Source organism: Pleurodeles waltl, chromosome 6 (assembly GCF_031143425.1).
Source record: "Pleurodeles waltl isolate 20211129_DDA chromosome 6, aPleWal1.hap1.20221129, whole genome shotgun sequence".
NCBI classification, from domain to species: Eukaryota; Metazoa; Chordata; class Amphibia; order Caudata; family Salamandridae; genus Pleurodeles; species Pleurodeles waltl.
The window spans coordinates 1,522,739,619-1,522,759,896 of record NC_090445.1 but is presented as its reverse complement, the minus strand read 5'-3'; the positions used below and the strand labels follow the sequence as shown (position 1 = coordinate 1,522,759,896).

Below are 20,278 nucleotides of genomic sequence, written 5' to 3'. Positions count from 1 at the left end.
TGACTCCTCCTTGTTTTCCTCATTATCTCCTCCAGCCTTGCCGCCAAAATGGGGGCAGTGGCCGGAGGGGCGGGCATCTCCACTAGCTGGGATGCCCTGTGGCGCTGTAACAAAAGGGGTGAGCCTTTGAGGCTCACTGCCAGCTGTTGCAGTTCCTGCAGGGGGAGGTGAGAAGCACCTCCACCCAGTACAGGCTTTGTTCCTGGCCACAGAGTGACAAAGGCACTCTCCCCATGTGGCCAGCAACATGTCTGGTGTGTTGCAGGCTGGCAAAAACTAGTCAGCCCACACTGGAAGTCGGGTATGGTTTCAGGGGGCATCTCTAAGATACCCTCTGGGTGTGTTTTACAATAAATTGCACACTGGCATCAATTGATACCAAAACTTCCCAGTTTTCATTGTAGCCATTATGGTGCTGTGGAGTTTGTGGTTGACAAACTCCCAGACCATATACTCTTATGGCTACCCTGCACTTACAATGTCTAAGGTTTTGCTTAGACACTGTAGGGGCATAGTGCTCATGCACTTATGCCCTCACCTGTGGTATAGTGCACCCTGCCTTAGGGCTGTAAGGCCTGCTAGAGGGGTGACTTACCTATTCCACAGGCAGTGTGAGGTTGGTATGGCACTCTGAGGGGAGTGCCATGTCGACTTAGTCATGTTCTCCCCACCAGCACACACAAGCTGTGAAGCAGTGTGCATGTGCTGAGTGAGGGGTCTCTAGGGTGGCATAAGACATGCTGCAGCCCTTAGAGACCTTCCCTGGCATCAGGGCCCTTGGTACCATGGGTACCATTTACAAGGGACTTACCTGAGTGCCAGGGTTGTGCCAAATGTGGAGACAAGGGTACAGTTTAGGGAAAGAACACTGGTGCTGGGGCCTGGTTAGCAGGGTCCCAGCACACTTTCAAATCATAACTTGGCATCAGCAAAGGCAAAAAGTCAGGGGGTAACCATGCCAAGGAGGCATTTCCTTACAAGAGGTCTGAGTGATAAAAGAGCAACAGACATAAGTCCTATTGTGGTACCTATCTCATGCCCTTTGGTATCGCTGAGGGCCAGGCAGCCACTATGACCTTTGTTAGAACATCGTCACCACAGCTTCACTCCACTCCACCACAAGACTGGATTTTTATGAAATTTGGCAGAAATATAGATTATGGTCTGGAAAGGGCCCTTTTTGTTATGTAATCTAAATTGGTTTTGTACTTTAAGTAATAAGAGACACACCTAGTGATACATTGGGCCTGGGTACACCACAGGACCTTTGGGGGATGAAGCGGTACCTGGTGATGACGAAACACAATATGATTGGTTAATGAAAGCCTTTGCAAAATAAAAAAGCAGCGATATTGTTTAGACCACACTCGTCTATGTTCTGTGTTGTCATGTGAAATATAGCGTATTGCTTTTTTTGTTACGTATAGGAACACAAGTTCGTTTTGGAAACCCTCTAGAGCTAGGAAAAACTATTTTTATTGATTTATATCTTTTCAAAAAAAAATTACGATGTATTGTGGTACTTTCACGAAATACCTAGAGAGTACTGGGTTATTTATTGAAATAAGAAAAGTTATATATGACATTAGACACCCTTTGACACGCCACTCCACAGCAGGCAACTCCACTCAACACCATACAACTCCACTCTACAACACTCCATACCACTCCACTCTAGAACACTCCACTCCAAACTATGCCCCTCCACTCTACCACACACAATTCCTCTCCATGACACACCACTCCACAGTACGATACACCACTCCACTCTACGCCACTGCACTTCATGACATGCCACTGCACTCTATGACAGGCCGCTCCACGACATTCTGCGATATGCTACTTCTCTCTAAGACAGTGCACGACATGCCATTCCATTCTATGCCACTCCAGTCTCCTGTAGGACACACCCTTCCACTCTGACACTATTCCACTCTATTCTAGAACATTCCATTCTGTGTCACCCTGTTCCACTTTATTCCACTCTACAACACTCTTCACACCTCCCTTTATACCACCCCATGCCATTTTACTCTACTCTACTTCATGACACTACTTTACTGATTACTCCACTCTGTTACTCAACTCTACGACACTCTACGCCACTCTACTCAATACTCTATAACACTTCACTATATGACACTCCACAACAATCCACTTCATCCCAGTCCACTCTATGCCACGCCACTCCAATCTACGACATGCCAGTACATTCCACTCCACTCTGCGATACACCACTCTATGACATGCCCTCCACTCTGCGATACACCACTCTACAACCCCCTCTACTCTAAGACTCTACAATACGCCTCTCTATGACATGCCACTCCACAACACTCTACTCTACATTCCACTCCACTTTACGCTCCTCCACTCTACACCACTCTACGACACATCACTCTATGACATGCCACTCTACTCTACAGCCCTCTACTCCACTTTATGCCACTCTACAATGCTTTCCTCCACTCTATGTATCCCGACTCCATGACACTCTATATCACACTAGTGCACCACACTCAATCATACTCTCCTCCATTGTACTCAGTGACACTCCACTCAAAGATCTGAAATACAATTAATTTAAAAATATGAAATTCGATGAAAAAAAAAAAGGTTGAGGATAGGTTTTAGTTAGAAAAACTTTATTATTTGTACACAAATCCAACTAAAACTACTCAAACATTAGAAATTATAAAGTTATATTTCTAACAAAGTTACAATATGCACCCCTCCCAAAACTTTCTATAACTCGCACACCATGTACCCAGTGTTGTGAACTCACTAGCTAGACTACATGAACTATAACTCCACCTGCTTCCAAGAACAGTGATCTCATAAATTAGGGAATTTGAGAAATCATGAGCAATGCTAGGGCTTAACGTGGTATAAATAATGTAATATGAAAGGGTATAACCTGAGCATGGGGAAGGCACAAGTTATAGTTCATGTAGTCTGGTTAGTGAGTTCACAACACTCTACAGAGGCGCGCGAGTCATACTAAGGCCCTCATTCTGACCTTGGCGGGCGGCGGAGGCCGCCCGCCAAAGTCCCGCCGTCAGGTTACCGTTCCGCGGTCGAAAGACCGCGGCGGTAATTCTGACTTTCCCGCTGGGCTGGCGGGCGGTCTCCTTCAGACCGCCAGCCAGCCCAGCGGGAAAGAGGCTTCCACGATGAAGCCGGCTTGGAATCGAGCCGGCGGAGTGGAAGCTGTGCGACGGGTGCAGTTGCACCCGTCGCGTATTTCACTGTCTGCGCAGCAGACAGTGAAATACATGTAGGGGCCCTCTTACGGGGGCCCCTGCAATGCCCATGCCAGTGGCATGGGCACTGCAGGGGCCCCCAGGGGCCCCGCGACCCCCCCTACCGCCATCCCCGCGGCGGTGCAGCAAGCTGCGCCGCCGCGGAGGATTCAATGGGGCCGCGGTACACTGGCGGGACCCCGCCAGTGGTGCCGGTCCGACCGCGGCTTTACCGCCGCGGTCGGAATCCCCATTGGAGCACCGCCGGCCTGTCGGCGGTGCTCCCGCAGTCCTCCGCCCTGGCGGTCAAAGACCGCCAGGGTCAGAATGACCACCTAAGTGTGTATACACACACACACATATATATATATATATATATATATAAAACAACTGTTTTTTTAAACACCTTTCCCTTTGGCAGGGCCTCCGCCCTGCCCCCAATACCCTCCTCCCCTCTGCTGGGGATTCTGCTGAACTCAGCTGTGCTGCCTTAGTGAGGCTGATTCAGCAGTATCAGGATTAACTTACACTATTTCACACTAAAGCAGTGGAAGTGAGAGAACATGCAATAATTGTAATACTCACTCCATCTTCTTTAAAAACTAGGACATGTGTTTAAAATGTTTAAACATGTCGGGACACTGTGGCAGAACTCTGATAAATGGGACTGTCTGGGGAAATCTGGTCACCCTACTTGTAAACCCAATGTCAATAACATGCTGTATGTAGCCCTCAAGGAGGCTGAGGAAGGTACGTTCCCTGATCCTATCTTTAATAAAGATGTACTGTCTTAAATTTCCAAACCTGGCAAGGATTGATTCAAATGTTCTAGTTACAGGCTAATCTCCTTCATAAATGTGGATCTGAAAATCTTAGTTAAGATTCTTGCCAACACCAACCAGGATCATTCTATCATAAGCTATGGGAATGTCCAAAGATACAGAGATACTGGAATGCAGTAGTATCCTGTTTAAATACAGTTTGTGGAAACACTGCAGAGCCTCATCTCAAGTAGTGTGTACTAAATATATGGGGAGTAACTGATCTTACCCGCATGGATCAGAAATGGATGAGGTTGGCATTGATAGTGGCGAAACGCAATATAGCCCATGCTTGGAAAGCCACTAGTTTACCCGGGTTAGAGGAATGGAAACATGACCTAGACTGGTGAATCCTGGCATAGAAAGTTATTTATGAAGGTACCCCAATTTATTATTTATGGGGTGCCCCAAAAAATGGCTCAAAATTTGGGGTAAATGGAACTCCTACAGGGGAGGATTGTGTGCTTTGCTGATAGATGCGGACCAGAGGAGTAATGTGCAACATGAGGAATTGAATGTGAGAAGCTGTCGGTCCGGCATGGGGGGGAGAGGAATAGAGGGGGGGTATATGGGAACAGGATGATGGGAAATGGTGATGTTTAAGCTGTCGGTCCGGCATGGGGGGGGAGAGGAATAGAGGGGGGGTATATGGGAACAGGATGATGGGAAATGGTGATGATTAATTGTATCTTGACTAATGTAACTTCTGAGGCTGCAATGTGCACTTGTTTTTCCCTTTTGTTTACTTACAATAAAAAGAATAAAAAATAAAAAAGATTCTTGCAAACAGATTGGAGCAATTCATCCCATCCCTCATCCACAATTCACGAGTGGGTTCATAACGGTGCACTTCTCCATGAACCATTTAAGAATCCTGGCTCATCTTTTGTGGGAATGGAAACACAAACTCTACACAAGGCTCACACTCTCCCTTGAAGGCTGTTGAATGGGTTGAGTGGAAAAATCTCTTTGAGATCATGGGGAGGATTAAGTCACAGGCAACAGTTCATGTTGAAGGTCATTGGTTTTATAACTTCCCCTTTGCCCAAATTAACTGTTGGCGGGGGTGGGCGTTCTTTCACGGCCAGTACATATCCTCAGGAGAACCACAAAAGCCTGCCCCCATTTCCACCTTTATATCTTCAGTCGGAAAACTGTCCCACACACAGACCTGTTAAACCACCTCTTCAGGCACTGCCAGATTGTCCTAAAGGCCACTCCGACCCTGCAAATCATACCATAATAAGACACTTGACTGCAGCCGTGGTGCACTATGTTACATGTGAAAATGCCAAGCTAATGCATTTACCTTTGCAATTCTATATGGGTAAACCTGGAGGAACATTTCTCCTTCACGCACAAGTTGCATGGAGGCAGAGATGGAAGACATGTTGATGACTGCTGCCCGATGCCAGCCCATGCCATTGTGTCGGTGAGCTGCCCGCCTCATAAGTGGGAGAAATGCCTGTAAAAGAAGAAAAAACAAAAGGTCTTTGGAGTGGACACGTCACCATGGACTCCATGCATAGGGGCATTTCACTCAACTTTAACTCTACTCCAAATAAATTTGCAACAAGAACAAATGTAACACTAAATCTATTTGACTTACTTAATTTATAATTTATCACAAACAGGCTGCATTTTAAAATAACTTTGGGGTTAAGGTATCTGCTGCTCAGATCTTCATTTATCATTCAATATCCAGCGTATAACAATGGTGGTTAATGCACCTCCTGGAGAGTCCTCTGTTCACAGTTATGATGGAATTGCTAATGATTCAGCTGGTCTAAAGATGGTGCAGTCCAGCAAAAGGAGCCAATGGAGGTCCACCATGTTTAGGGTCATGTGATTATATCTCTTCAGGTCCTGAATGAGACGTGCTCTGGTGTATAGGATGCCCTTAAGGAGAATTAGCTTGTGCATGCGGTTTTGAGACAATACATTTCTGTTGCCCAGGCCATCACCGAATAAACTAATATGGCTTTTGGGGTCATAACCCGGAATGAGAAATGTTTGCCTTAAAGCAATTACCACTGGTTGCCACTGACTGCAGGATTCCAAACCTCGGGTGGTGGTCCAAGGTTCTCATTTCATCTGCCTTCATCAGAACCCTGCAGTCCGCTATTACAATTTGGTTACCTGCATTGTTTCATATGTACAACTCATACCCCAGAAACCCCCACCTTTCCAGTAGATGGAGCAAGTACCCTCAGCCCTAGGCTATTGAAGAAGACTTGCTCCATAGTTCACTTATCGTCCTCTGCAGACTATCCAGAATAATGGAGAGCCCAAGACACCTTGAAATTATACATATTTCATCCATTGACACAGACCGTGTCTTAGAAGGCCGACTTCCTCTCACCTTGGTGACCATGAGTTGTGCCACTGTGTTGGTTTCATAAACACGTAGCATGGCCTCTGCTGTGACCTCCTCCAGGGTGGCACTAATGTTTATGCCGGCGTTGTTGATCAGGCAATTTAAGCCACTCTCTTCCACCAGAGCCTCCACTTGTTGAACCAGTTCCTGGCGGCTTTCTTCGCTGACTACATCTGTAGTATATGGAAAAAACGAAGACAGCAACATGAAACGGAATATGTAAGATCACCGTAGCATATACAGCGTGAGAACAAGCAATAAAAGCAAGGGACAGAAAAGATCACACTAGTGCAACAGAAACATGATTGCCACATTAGCAATTATGGTCACAACAGCATTGACATACTGGTCAGTCGATAGTCTTACTGCAGAGTTCAGGGGGCCATTTGATTGCATGTATGTCTCCCTTCAACTTTTGTGTCCCAGAGCTAGGCAACACTGGAGTTCAGAATAACCAGGAGGATCCTATTGAGAGCAGTGGACATCAAATACACTGTGCCAGTCCATCAAAGAAAGCCACTGTTAGATGCTAACATGGCTTAAACCATTTGTAACCGGTAAGTGTAGAATTCAACTCTCAATTTTCAGAATACTGGAATCGGAGTTGAAATCCAAAATACTATTTTTAAGTGATGGAAGCATCAGAGAGAATCTCATTGCATCTTGGAGCAAACAATGTTCAAAGAGTGAAGCATGATCTGAGGCACAACCAGGAAAGTTCCACCAAACAAATCTTTAGGAGGGATTTAATAACTCTCAATACAAAATCCAACAATCATTCAGTCATGTTCTTTCTTCCAAACTAACTTCTGGCATGTTTTTGAAACTTCAATGGCTGTCATTACTCTGAAAGAGGAACAGAGGCCCCTACACCTTTCGATGTCCCACACTGATCGAAAAGCCTGTTCACAATTTTCAATTCTAAGAAGAAGATGAAGTTCAGAACATGGGTGAAAAACAAAAAGACTGAACCTCACACTCAAACCATGTACCGCACACTTCATGAGGGAATTCCGGGCCTTATTATCTGTAGACCTCCTGCAATGTCATACATAAGTCATGGGTAGGGTTCCAACCGTACAGAAACATACAATCATCATCCCATTTCTGACAAAATCAACCGCAGACGCTCAAAATTTGTCTTACCTAGGAGCGTTGCCTGGTCAGTATTTGGGGGGGAATTGGGGGGGGGAGAGGAGAAGAGGTGCGAGCTTCAATCACACTGCAACATCTTGTTAAAACACATTACATGAGAAGAAGGACATGAGAGGGATTTAAGGACAGGTGGAAAGAGAGAAGAGTGTGGATTGTTAGGAGTCCTTAAAATGTTAATCCATTTGAAAAATATTGTGTTTTAAGGCTTTCATAACATAGACGAGCGAGGGTGTGTGTTTTTTGTCAGTGTGGGCATGTATATATCCCAGATGAAATCCGACAAATACTTCACCTTACCCGACTGAAGGCACTTCTACCCAACTATTTACTACACAATGCATTTTTAGGGGGTGTTACACCCCAAACACCCACCCCTGGAGCTAAACCCCTAGGTCTTAACTTTGACCAATCTTTAATCTACATTTCCCTCTCAAAATCTTAGAAAGAAAGGTGAAAGTGAGCTTTATAAACAGTCCCGATAGAACATAAATTTGTGTTCCTTGTGGCATGATGAGAACTGGAGTGGTCTGTGTGAATAATTCTATGAGAAAATTTTATTTTTTTGTATTCAAATAAAAGAAGAGGAATTATTAAAAGAAAACTTTAAAATGTAATTCTGTCCTGTGTAAGCTGTTGGCTCTTATCGTGGGCGGCATACCTGGTCTCTGAATATTCATCTTACTTGACCCTCAGAATGACTACCTTGTCTTATGTATTAATTTCTTAAAAGAATTTCCCTTCACTTAATATTTCTTTATTTGGTGAAGATTTATAGTAGAAAGGAATAGGTCAAGGTCAATAGCCACTACTGAAAACGCCTAGAAATCAAGAGTTATCGTTGTGAAAGTATTTTTTTTATTTTCTCTATCACTTGGTAATGAGTGGACTTTTTCAGGAGAACTACAAAAGTTCCAAGAACAATCATGACGGGGCATTTGCTTCTAATTTTAAGATCGCATTAAAATGTATCCACTCTTCCGAAAAAGATGATTTTTCAGTTCTTAGTATTTTTGACCCATACCTAGCTAGTCTTTTCCAGGTGAAAATCACAGAGAACTTGGTTTTGTATGTCAATTTCAAACTAATTCAGAAGAATACAGTTTACAAGTCTCTTTATCAATGTGGGTTTTCTCCTCTATGCATTGTTAACAGGCTACCACTTTTTAGGCGATGGACATCTTGTTTCAGGCTACCAATGAGGCTGTACTTGCTTACTTATGTTACCGGCTTTCACAGCAATACTAATGCTCATTTGGTTTGGTTTGTGCGCTTGAAGGGTGAAGCCCCACTCTGATTTTCAACCCTTTGCTTTAGATGGAGGTAGGGTCATCAAGATCCTCCTCACACTCATTGTGTCATGCAGTGTGCCCCAGGGACAAATACATTTTCTATTGTCTTTACCATGTACAGGGAGACATTAGGAGGTCTCCCTTCTGGTGTTGGAGATTTTAATCTATTACTGTGCACAAGCGCTTGTATGGCCCTATGCCTTAAACACAATAAAATTTCATGAAGATGATGAAGCAGGTTTGAGAATCAATCCTCTAAATGGTGTAGCTACTTTTTGCTGAATAAAAAGAAGTGCCTTAGTCTCTTAATCTGGACTTTATAGTCGGCACTGTACCATCACTGGTGGATTCGACCAAGCAATTAGAATTTTTACTTGACACTGAAAAGGCTACTAGAGGTTTAGGCAGGAAAATGGCAACTTTCTAAAAGTTGCACTTTCAAAATAGGAATTCATATTCCCACTTGACCTTTTGATTAGATTTTAAGGGCCAGATGTAGGTAGCCTTTTGCACATCGCAAACTGCGAAAATCGCAGTTTGCGGCGTGCAAAAGGCCTAACGCGATGCACAACCTCAAATTGCGAGTCTGTACTGACTCGCAATTTGAGGCTGCGACTCGCAAATAGGAAGGGTTGTTGTAAGGAAATGCCTCCTTGGCATGGTTACCCCCTGACTTTTTGCCTTTGCTGATGCCAAGTTATGATTTGAAAGTGTGCTGAGGCCTGCTAATCAGGCCCCAGCACCAGTGTTCTTTCCCTAACCTGTACCTTTGTTTCCACAATTGGCACACCCTGGCATCCAGGTAAGTCCCTTGTAACTGGTACCCCTGGTACCAGGGAAAGTCTCTAAGGGCTGCAGCATGTCTTATGACACCTTGGGGACCCTCACTCAGCACAGACACACTGCTTGCCAGCTTGTGTGTGCTAGTGGGGATAAAAGGACTAAGTCAACATGGCACTCCCCTCAGGGTGCCATGCCAACCTCTCACTGCCTACAGGTATAGATAAGTCACCCCTTTAGCAGGCCTTTAAGCCCTAAGACAGGGTGCACTATACCATAGGTGAGGGCATAAGTGCATGAGCACTATGGCCCTACAGTGTCTAAGCAAAACCTTAGACATTGTAAGTGCAGGGTAACCATAAGGGTATATGGTCTGGGAGTCTGTCATGCACGAACTCCACAGCACCATAATGGCTACACTGAAAACTGTGAAGTTTGGTATCAAACTTCTCAGCACAATAAATGCACACCGATGCCAGTGTACATTTTATTGTAACATACACCCCAGAGGGCACCTTAGAGGTGCCCCCTGAAACCTTAACCGACTACCTGTGTAGGCTGACTGGTTTTAGCAGCCTGCCACACACCAGACATGTTGCTGGCCACATGGGGAGAGTGCCTTTGTCACTCTGTGGCTAGTAACAAAGCCTGTACTGGGTGGAAGTGCTTCTCACCTCCCCCTGCAGGAACTGTAACACCTGGTGGTGAGCCTCAAAGGCTCACCCCCTTTGTTACAGCACCCCAGGGCACTCCAGCTAGTGGCCCCACTTTTGGCGGCAAGGCCGGAGGAGATAATGAGAAAAACAAGGAGGAGTCACTGACCAGTCAGGACAGCCCCTAAGGTGTCCTGAGCTGAGGTGACTCTGACTTTTAGAAATCCTCCATCTTGCAGATGGAGGATTCCCCCAATAGGGATAGGAATGTGCCCCCCTCCCCTTTGGGAGGAGGCACAAAGAGGGTGTAGCCACCCTCAGGGCTAGTAGCCATTGGCTACTCACCCCCCAGACCTAAACACACCCCTAAAATCTGTATTTAGGGGCTCCCCATAACCTAGGAACTCAGATTCCTGCAACCTAAGAAGAAGGGGACTGCTGAACTGAAAATCCTGCAGAGAAGACGGAGACACCAACTGCTTTGGCCCCAGCTCTACCGGCCTGTCTCCCCACTTCTAAAGACACTGCTCCAGCGACGCGTTCCCAGGGTCCAGCAACCTCTGAAGCCTCAGAGGACTACCCTGCATCTAGAAGGACCAAGAACTCCTGAGGACAGCGGCCCTGTTCCACAAAGACTGCAACTTTGCAACAAAGAAGCAACTTTGAAACAACACACGTTTCCCGCCAGAAGCGTGCGACTTTGCACTCTGCACCTGACGCCCCGGGCTCGACTTGTGGAGAACAAACACCACAGGGAGGACTCCCCGGCGACTATGAGACTGTGAGTAGCCAGAGTTGACCCCCCTGAGCCCCCACAGCGACGCCTGCAGAGGGAATCCCGAGGCTCCCCCTGACCGCGACTGCCTGCTTCAAAGACCCGACGCCTGGTAAAGACACTGCACCCGCAGCCCCCAGGACCTGAAGGATCCGACCTCCAGTGCAGGGGCGACCCCCAGGTGGCCCTCTCCCTTGCCCAGGTGGTGGCTACCCCGAGGAGCGCCCCCCCCCCCCCCAATTGCCTGCCTGCATCGCTGAAGAGACCCCTTGGTCTCCCATTGATTTCTATTGCAAACCCAATGCTTGTTTGCACACTGCACCTGGCCGCCCCATGCCGCTGAGGGTGTACTTTCTGTGCTGACTTGTGTCCCCCCCGGTGCCCTACAAAACCCCCCTGGTCTGACGCGGGTACTTACCTGCTGGCAGACTGGAACCGGGGCACCCCCTTCTCCATTGAAGCCTATGCGTTTTGGGCAACACTTTGACCTCAGCACCTGACCGGCCCTGAGCCGCTGGTGTGGTAACTTTGGGGTTGCTCTGAACCCCCAACGGTGGGCTACCTTGGACCCAAACTTGAACCCCGTAGGTGGTTTACTTACCTGCAAAAACTAACAAACACTTACCTCCCCCAGGAACTGTTGAAAATTGCACTGTGTCTAGTTTTAAAATAGCTATTTGTCATTTATGTGAAAACTGTGTATGCTATTTTTCTAATTCAAAGTTCCTAAAGTTCATAAGTGAAGTACCTTTCATTTAAAGTATTACTTGTCAATCTTGAACCTGTGGTTCTTAAAATAAACTAAGAAAATATATTTTTCTATACAAAAACCCATTGGCCTGGAATTGTCTCTGAGTGTGTGTTCCTCATTTATTGCCTGTGTGTGTACAACAAATGCTTAACACTACCCTCTGATAAGCCTACTGTTCGACCACACTACCACAAAATAGAGCATTAGAATTATCTCTTTGCGCCACTATCTTACCTCTAAGGGGAATCCTTGGACTCTGTGCATACTATTCCTTACTTTGAAATAGTGCATACAGAGCCAACTTCCTACAGGTGTTCCCTTCCTATTTGCGACCGCATCGCCATGCTGAGTTGCTTTGTGACCGCGAATGCGGTCGCAAACCAACTCGCAGTTACCATCCACTTGAAGTGGGTGGTAACTCATTCGCAAAAGGGAAGGAGTCCCCATGGGACCCCTTCCCCTTTGTGAATGTCAACAAAAATGTTTTTTTCAGAGCAGGCAGTGGTCCTATGGACCACTGCCTACTCTGAAAAAACCAAAACCAAATGGTTTTGGAAGTTTTTTTTTTTGCAGCTCGTTTTCCTTTAACGAAAACGGGCTGCAAAAAGAAGAAAAAAAACTGCTTTATTAAAAAAGCAGTCACAGACATGGAGGTCTGCTGTCTCCAGCAGGCCACCATCCCTGTGAGTGCATGGACTCGCTATGGGGTCGCAAACTGCGACCCACCTCATTAATATTCATGAGGTGGGTCTTTGCGACCCCATAGCGAGTCGCAGAAGGTGTCTGAGACACCTTTCTGCATTTGGTTTTGCGAGTTGCAATTTGCGAGTCGCTATGACTGGCAAATTGCAAGTCACAAAATTATACTTACCTACATCTGGCCCTAAATTCCTATGAATTTGAGTCCTTATATCTTGGTTCAAACTATTTCCAAACTGTATTTATGCATTATAAGGTTTTATAATGTAACCAACTGCTTTTCTACTGTGTAGCCAGCCTTGCCACAGTAAAAACAACTTTGGAGCTTTTTAACCAACAGGACATATAAAACGTAAGTACGCATGTCCTTCTTTTTAAATACCTTATACCTGCCCTATGAGCATTTTGGGCCTCCATAAGGGTGACTTATAAACATGGAAAGAAACGCTTGGGCCTGGCAAAAAAGTTATTTTTGCTAGGTCAAATCTGCAGTTTTAAAACTGCACACTCAGGCTGCAGGGGCAGGCTTGAAAAATGTTTTGCATTGTCAATACAGAGATGGCACAATAGGTACTACAGTCCACTAGTGACATTTAACTTTCAGGCACTGGGCACCATATGCTAGGGACTTGCAGGTAAGTTAAATAGGTCAAAACAAGATTAACCAATTTTAGTGTCAGTTTATAGCACCAACAGTGGAGTCACTTAAGCAGTCATCAGTGTTTCATTGTGCTTCTATATAACAGCATGAGTACGCATGGACCATCCATGGATATTTGCAGAACATAAATCTATGTTTAAGCTATGTTTTGTCCAGTGCCACCTAAACGATAAGCACAGCATAACCTTTTCACAAAAACATTAATATATACGTTGTGTAGATAATTCATCAAGGGCATTACCACTGTGAATAAGAGAGCAAATACGTCCTGATACAGAAACAATAGAGATCAGAACTCAGCAGTTAACTCAAGAATACCACTTGCAGATGAATGCTGCCTCTTGACATGCATGAGGAAGAGGCAACATCTCCCAGTGAGACATTGTCAAGCATGTTAAGATACTGAATCAATACTCAAAAATATTAAACAATTCAAGTGTGTTTACTGCCAGAATACCTCTAAATGTTAACTATTTTCAGCTGACTTATTTTTTTCAAATAGTAATATCTCAAAAACTACTGACTGAATTCACACCAAATCAAAAACAAGCTGGGGCAAAGCCAACAGGCCTAGAACTGGGCAGAATGCAATTTTCTTTTTTTTTTTTTTTTAAACAAATGCAAAAAAAACTTGACAAAAAAAAATATATTCAAAAATAAAAATAAAGGAGAGGCCAAGCTCAAAAAAACCTGTTACTAAAAAGCACTCCTTTTGAAGCAGCTGTGCATATGTGAGCAGGCAAATAGAGTCCCTCCCAGTGCAAGACACTCAATGGATGACGTGGGCTGAGTCTTTGCCCCCTGCTGTAGGAAGTGGTGGTTGAAAACAACTATAAATAGCCTTTTTACAGGCTAATGAATGAACAATTCTGGCTGTAGGCTCCTGCTTATATATATGTATTTTTAACAGGGGCGGCTGCTCCTTTAGGGCGGTGGAGCGTCATCCCCCTCCCCCGCCAGCAGCAGAAGGTGCAAACCTTTCACCACAAAGGGATAATAAACTAGGTTTAATATCCCGTTGTGGTGGAAGGGACGGGCCTACGGGGGTGATGAGTACTGAGGGGAGTGCACTGTCCACTCCCCTCAGAGCGCATGTGTGTTTGGCCGGCCGTTTCGGGCCGGCAAAACACACATGCGCAGTAGCTCTCTCAGAGCCTTCACAGGCTCCCAGTCTGCCTTGAAGCACCCAGCCAGGGCGCTCCCAGACAAACCTAAGGCTGCTCTGAGCAGTGTCAGGATTGGCCGCAGCCTGAGGAGATGGAGGAGAGGTGCGGTGAGCAGCGGGTACGTTTTTATTTTATGTTGCATTAATTACTTTGACACACTCCTCGTACTGCGTCCCCCCCATGCGTGCCGACCCCGCCCCCCTCCTCACTGAGGATGCGAGCAGCAACTGATTTTTAATACAGATTTTTGGAGAAACTGAGGTAGTACACCAGCTAAACTTGTCTCTAGGCCAGACCTAACAAGCGCTCTTCCCAAATGAAAATCTGCTTTCATGTCGAGTTTGTGTACATCCATCTTGTTTGTTTTAAGGATGTACAAGTTACTTACCTTCGGTAACGAAATATCTGGTAGAGACATATTCTAGTTGCAGATTCCTTACCTTAGAATTTTCCCCCAGGTGTCAGACTGGATCCGAAGATTTTTTTTTCGAGCAATACCCTTGCGCATCGGTTCCGCAGGCATCATAGGCGTCGTGATGACGTCAGGAGTAGAACATAGACGCCGCCCTCACGCAGTGACGTCAGTTTCTTTTAACGACTTTTCACGCCAGAGCGCAGAGCCGCTAAGAACACTGATATTGGTGCACCAGAGCTAAGGACCTGAAAGGGGGAATCCCTGTCCCTAGAAATCAGTTCGCAAGTGGGGAGGATGGGTGGGCGGTAAGGAATCTGCAACTAAAATATGTCTCTACCAGATATTTCGTTACCGAAGGTAAGTAACTGTACATCAGATAGAGACTTCTAGTTGCAGATTCCTTACCTTAGGATAGATACCCAAGCAATGCCATCCTCTGTGGTGGGCTGCAAACTTAGATCATACTAGAAAGTCCTGCAGGACCGAACGACCAAAGTAGCTGTCCCGCCAGACCTGACTGTCCAGGCAGTAATGTTTAGCAAACGTGTGCAGGGATGCCCACGTAGCTGCCTGACAGATGTCCAGGACAGGAACTCCCCGTGCTAACGCAGTGGATACAGCAGTGGCCCTGGTAGAATGAGCCCGCAAGCGTTCAGGAGGTTGCTTTTTCACCAAGGCGTAGCACATTTTGATGCAAAGAAGCACCCATTGAGAGATGGTACGTTTTTGCACTGCCTTTCCTTTCTTCGCACCCACATAGCTGACAAACAGTTGATCATCCACCCGGAAGTCTTTAGTACGATTGAGATAGAACGCCAATACTTATTTTGGGTGCAGGTGGCGGAGTCTCTCCTCCTCATGGGAAGGATGTGGGGGTGCGGAGAAGGTAGGCAAAGTGATGGACTGTCCGACATGGAACGGTGTAACCACCTTAGGAAGAAAGGAAGCTCTAGTGCATAACACCACTTTGTCGGAGTGTACGGACAAGTACGGAGGTTTTGAAGAAAGGGCCTGAAGCTCACTCACCCTGCGAGCAGAGGTGATGGTGATAAGAAAGACAGTTTTGAATGTGAGGAGCCGTAAGGGACAATTATGCATAGGCTCAAAGGGAGTACACATCCAGAAAGTAAGTACAAGATTAAGATCCCACTGAGGCATGATGAAGGGAGTGGGAGGAAATAAGTGGGTGAGCCCCTTCAAGAATCTACTCACAAGAGGAGATTTAGAGAGTAAGGGCTGATCAGAAGGCCTAAGAAAGGCGGAAATGGCAGAAAGATACCCCTTAAGGGTGCCCAATGCAGAGCCCTGCTGAGCCAAGGAAACAATGAATAGAAGAACCTCTGAAAGAGGGGCAGATAGGGGTCAACAGATTTGTGAGTGCACCATGCCACAAATTTATTCAGACGACAGGCGTATACAGTTTCGAGGGACGCTTGGCTGCCAAGATAACATTGCAGACTTCGGGTGGAAGGGCAAGTGCCGTCAACTGTTGCCGCTCAAACTCCACGAAGGAAGGCGGAGGTTGGACAGGTTCGGGTGGAGGACCGTCCCCTGCTGCTGCGACAAAATATCCGCCCGAAGAGGCAGTCTGAGTGGAGGATCGATGGACATGCTCAGTAGCTCGGGATACCACACTCTTCGAGCCCAGTCCGGAGCCACCAAGATAACTTGGGCCCGGTCGCTCTTGATCTTCTTGAGAACTCTGGGCAGAAGAGGGATAGGCGGGAAGGCGTAAAGGAGGCCGGAGTTCCACTCGAGACGAAAATCGTCTCCGAGCGAGTGCCGCCTTGGAAACTCCAATACGCAAAACAGCTGACATTGCACGTTCTCTGCGGAGGCGAACAGATCTAACCAAGGCTCTCCCCATTTGAGAAAGAGACCTTGCGCCACCTCCGGATGGAGACGCCATTCGTGATCGACATTGCGTCAGCGGCTGAGTTTGTCTGCTCTGGCGTTGAGAGAGCCTGCCAGATGTTGAACCATCAGGGTAATGCCCTGATGTTCCAGCCATGTCCAGAGGCGAAGTGCCTCCTGACATAGGGTCCAGGAACCTACCCCGCCTTGCTTGTTGGAGTACCACATGGTGGTAGTGGTGTCCGTAAACACCTGCACCACTTTCCCTTTGAGAAAGGGAAGGAATGCCTTCAACGCAAGTCTGTTCGCTCGGAGCTCCAGCAGGTTGATGTACAGGCCCGACTCCACCGGAGACCAGAGGCCTCTGATCTCCGCCTCTCCCATGTGGCCGCCCCAACCCAGAAGCGACGCATCTGTCACTATTGAGAGATCTGGTTGGGGAAGGGAGAGGGCTCTGCCATTGACCCAAGTGGGATTTGAAAGCCACCACTGCAAGTCTTTCGCAGTGCCCTCCTAGATCTGGACCATATCAGAGAGATTCCCCTGATGCTGCGCCCACTGGAACTTCAAATACCACTGCAGTGCCCGCATATGCCACCTGGCATGTGCTACTAGCAGGATGCAGGAGGCCAAGAGGCCCAGCAGCCTCAGAGTATGTCTCACCAAAACCCAAGACCAAGGTTGAAAGATCGGAATCATAGCCTGAATGTCTTGGACTCGCTTTTGGGGAGGATAAGCCAGAAACTGCACTGTGTCCAGAACTGCCCTGATGAAAGGGAGTGTCTGAGAGGGAGTCAGGTGTGACTTCGGCACGTTGATAGTGAACGCCAGCTGGTGCAGGAGGTTCGCCGTAGTCTGGAGATGTGAGACCACTGTCTGGGGCGAAAGCGCCTTCAACAGCCAGTCGTCTAGGTAGGGGGAAGACTGAGACCCCTAGCCTGCGCAGATGAGCTGCAACCACCGCCATCACTTTCGTGAACACCCGAGGGGCACTGTTAAGGCCGAAAGGGAGCACAGTAAACTGAAAGTGCTCGTGACCTACCACAAATCGTAGGTAACGTCTGTGGGCAGGCAGGATGGGGATGTGGAAATAAGCGTCCTGCAAGTCCAACGCTACCATCCAGTCTTCTGGGTCTAAGGCAGACAGAACCTGAGACAGGGTGAGCATTTTGAACTTCTCCTTCTTGAGGAAGTAGTTCAGGTCCCGAAGATCGAGGATAGGGCTCAAGCCTTTGTCCTTCTTTGGTATCAGAAAGTAGTGGGAATAACAACCACGACCTACTTCTGGCAAAGGGACCCTTTCTATAGCTCCCTTGGCCAAGAGAGCCGCGACTTCCAGGCGGAGAAGCACCAAATGATCCTCTGAAAGGGGATGGAAGGATGGTGGCATGTGTGGTGGTGCGGATTCGAAAGGGAGGGAGTAGCCCTTCCGAATTATTTGCAAAACCCACCCGTCCACGGTGATATGTTCCCAGTGGGGCAGGTGATGGCGGATTCTGCCTCCTACTGGGCGGGAGTGAGGGGAGGGACTAGGAAGCTTTGGCAGCTGCTGCGGGGGCAGGGGTGGACTGGACAGACCTCTGGTTCCCTGACCCACAACCACGTGAGATTCCGCGCCCCCGGCCACGCACAGGCTGTTCTTTGTGCATGGCCTGGTGACTGGGTTGAGGACACGACAGGGCGCCCCTTCTGTGGCCACGAAAGGGCCGAAAAGCGGACTGTGGGGGCGGGTGGCGGCAGAACGGCCAAGGGACCGAGCTGTAGCCCTGGACTCCTTGAACCTCTCCAAGGCCGAGTCCGCTTTGTCTCCGAAGGAATGGGTGCCATCAAAGGGCATGTCCATGAGTGACTGTTGGACATCCCCTGAAAAAACAGAAGTACGTAACGAGGCAGGGTGCCTCAAGGTCACTGTCGTAGCAACCGATCTGCCCAGAGAGTTGGTCGTATCCAGCCCACAACGGATGGTGAACTTTGCCGCGTCTCTCCCGTCTTTGACTGCTTGGGAGACGATAGCACGGGCCTCCTCCTGTATCTGCGGCAGGACTTGCTAACCGTATCCCACAGGGAGTGGGAATAACGGCCCAAAGGGCATGCGGTGTTCACGGACCGCAGCGTGAGGCTGGAGGAAGAAAACAACTTCTTACTAAACTGTTCCAGCCTTTTGGATTCCCTATCCGGGGGTGCGGAAGGGAACGTGCCAGAAGAAGAGGATGCCTGGATAACAAGACTCTCAGGCATAGGATGTTGGGACAGGAACTTCGGGTCATTCGGCGCAGGCCAATGGCGGCGAGCGATTGTCCTGTTCACAGGAGCCCCTGTGTTGGGTTTGGACCACGCACCCAAAAGGACATCAGTGAGGGCTTCATTAAATGTAAGAAGGGGTTCAGAAGTAGAAGCCCCAGGCTGAAGCACCTCCGTCCGGAGGTTAGATCTGACTTCAACAGTAGGTAGCTTAAGGCCAAGGACCTCAGTCGCCCTACTAACCACCATACCATAGGTAGCTCCCTCTGCCGTAGCCACAGTAGAAGGAGACAGCATGCTAGAGTCAGGAGAAGTATCAAGACCACTGGCTTCGCCCAAGTCCTGTGCCCAGTCCATAGTAGGGTCTTCCTGGTATTCATGAGGGTCCAGGGACCTCTCCAATTCCTCCGCATATTCGTACCCATAGGAAAATGGGTCAGAATCCGACCTCGGGCGAATAGGGCCCACCGAAGCTGATGGCAGCGTCAGCCGACGCCGCTCCAACTCCGAGTCGTCAGGGATGAGAATAGGTTCGACGTCGATAGTGGGCACTACCGACGTCGAGAGCGTCGCTAAACGACCCGGCGCCGGGGAAGGTCTTGACTGTGCGACCGGCGTCGGGGCGGATCCGCGCACGGATCCAGAGGCGACCTCGGTGGCTGGGGCCAAAGCTGCCGGTGCGGAACCCGAAGGCCCCTCGGCCAAGCCCCTTGGGCCAGAAGGCGCCGTATCGGGGTAGGCACGCCCAAAGATGAGGCGCATGGCCTCGTAAAACTCTTTTAGTTGGGCGGGGGTCGTTCCGGCTCCGGGATACTCGGGAAAGTGCAGAGCCGACCCAGGCGTAGGCTCCGAGGACAGAAGCCTACTTCATTGACGCTCGTCCCGTGTCGCATCGGCCGAGCGACTGGGTGAAGTCGGAGAGCGATGGGACTTCTTCGACGACTTCTTTTTCTTATCGTGACCCGACGATTTCGATGACGACGAGTGGTGGTGGCTCCGTGACCGATCTCAAGACCTTCCTCTCGAGCAAGATCGGGACTTACGCGGAGTCGAGTGCCGGGCCGCCATCAGCTTTTGGGACCGCTCCCTCAAAGCCTTCGGATGCATCGCCCGGCACTCAGAGCACAACTTCGGGTCATGGTCGCGCTCGAGGCACCACAGACACGATGGGGGTCCGTCACCGACATCATGCGGTGACAGTCCTCGCAGGGCTTGAACCCGGTCTTTGGTGACACCCTCGACACACCAAGTTCGCACCAAAAAAGTTGACAAAATGGTTGAATTCGGCCAAAAAATAGCCGAGGGTGTCTCTCTTTCAGATCAGCGCGTGGCGTGGAAAGAAAAGAACTGTCACTGCACGAGGGCGGTGTCTATGTACTACTCCCGACGTCATCACGGC

At 48.1% G+C, this 20,278-nt stretch overlaps 1 protein-coding gene across 1 annotated transcript in view; it reads right to left on the bottom strand.

Moving 5' to 3' along the window:
• Positions 1-20,278, bottom strand: part of LOC138301036 (C-signal-like) — a 125,042-nt gene that overhangs the window by 36,382 nt on the left and 68,382 nt on the right. Inside the window, exons 3-4 of the mRNA XM_069241062.1 lie at positions 6,426-6,613; positions 5,373-5,528 (exon numbers count right to left, since the gene is read on the bottom strand). Of these exons, the coding sequence (XP_069097163.1) occupies positions 5,373-5,528; positions 6,426-6,613 (344 nt within the window). The remainder of the gene's footprint in view (positions 1-5,372; positions 5,529-6,425; positions 6,614-20,278) is intronic.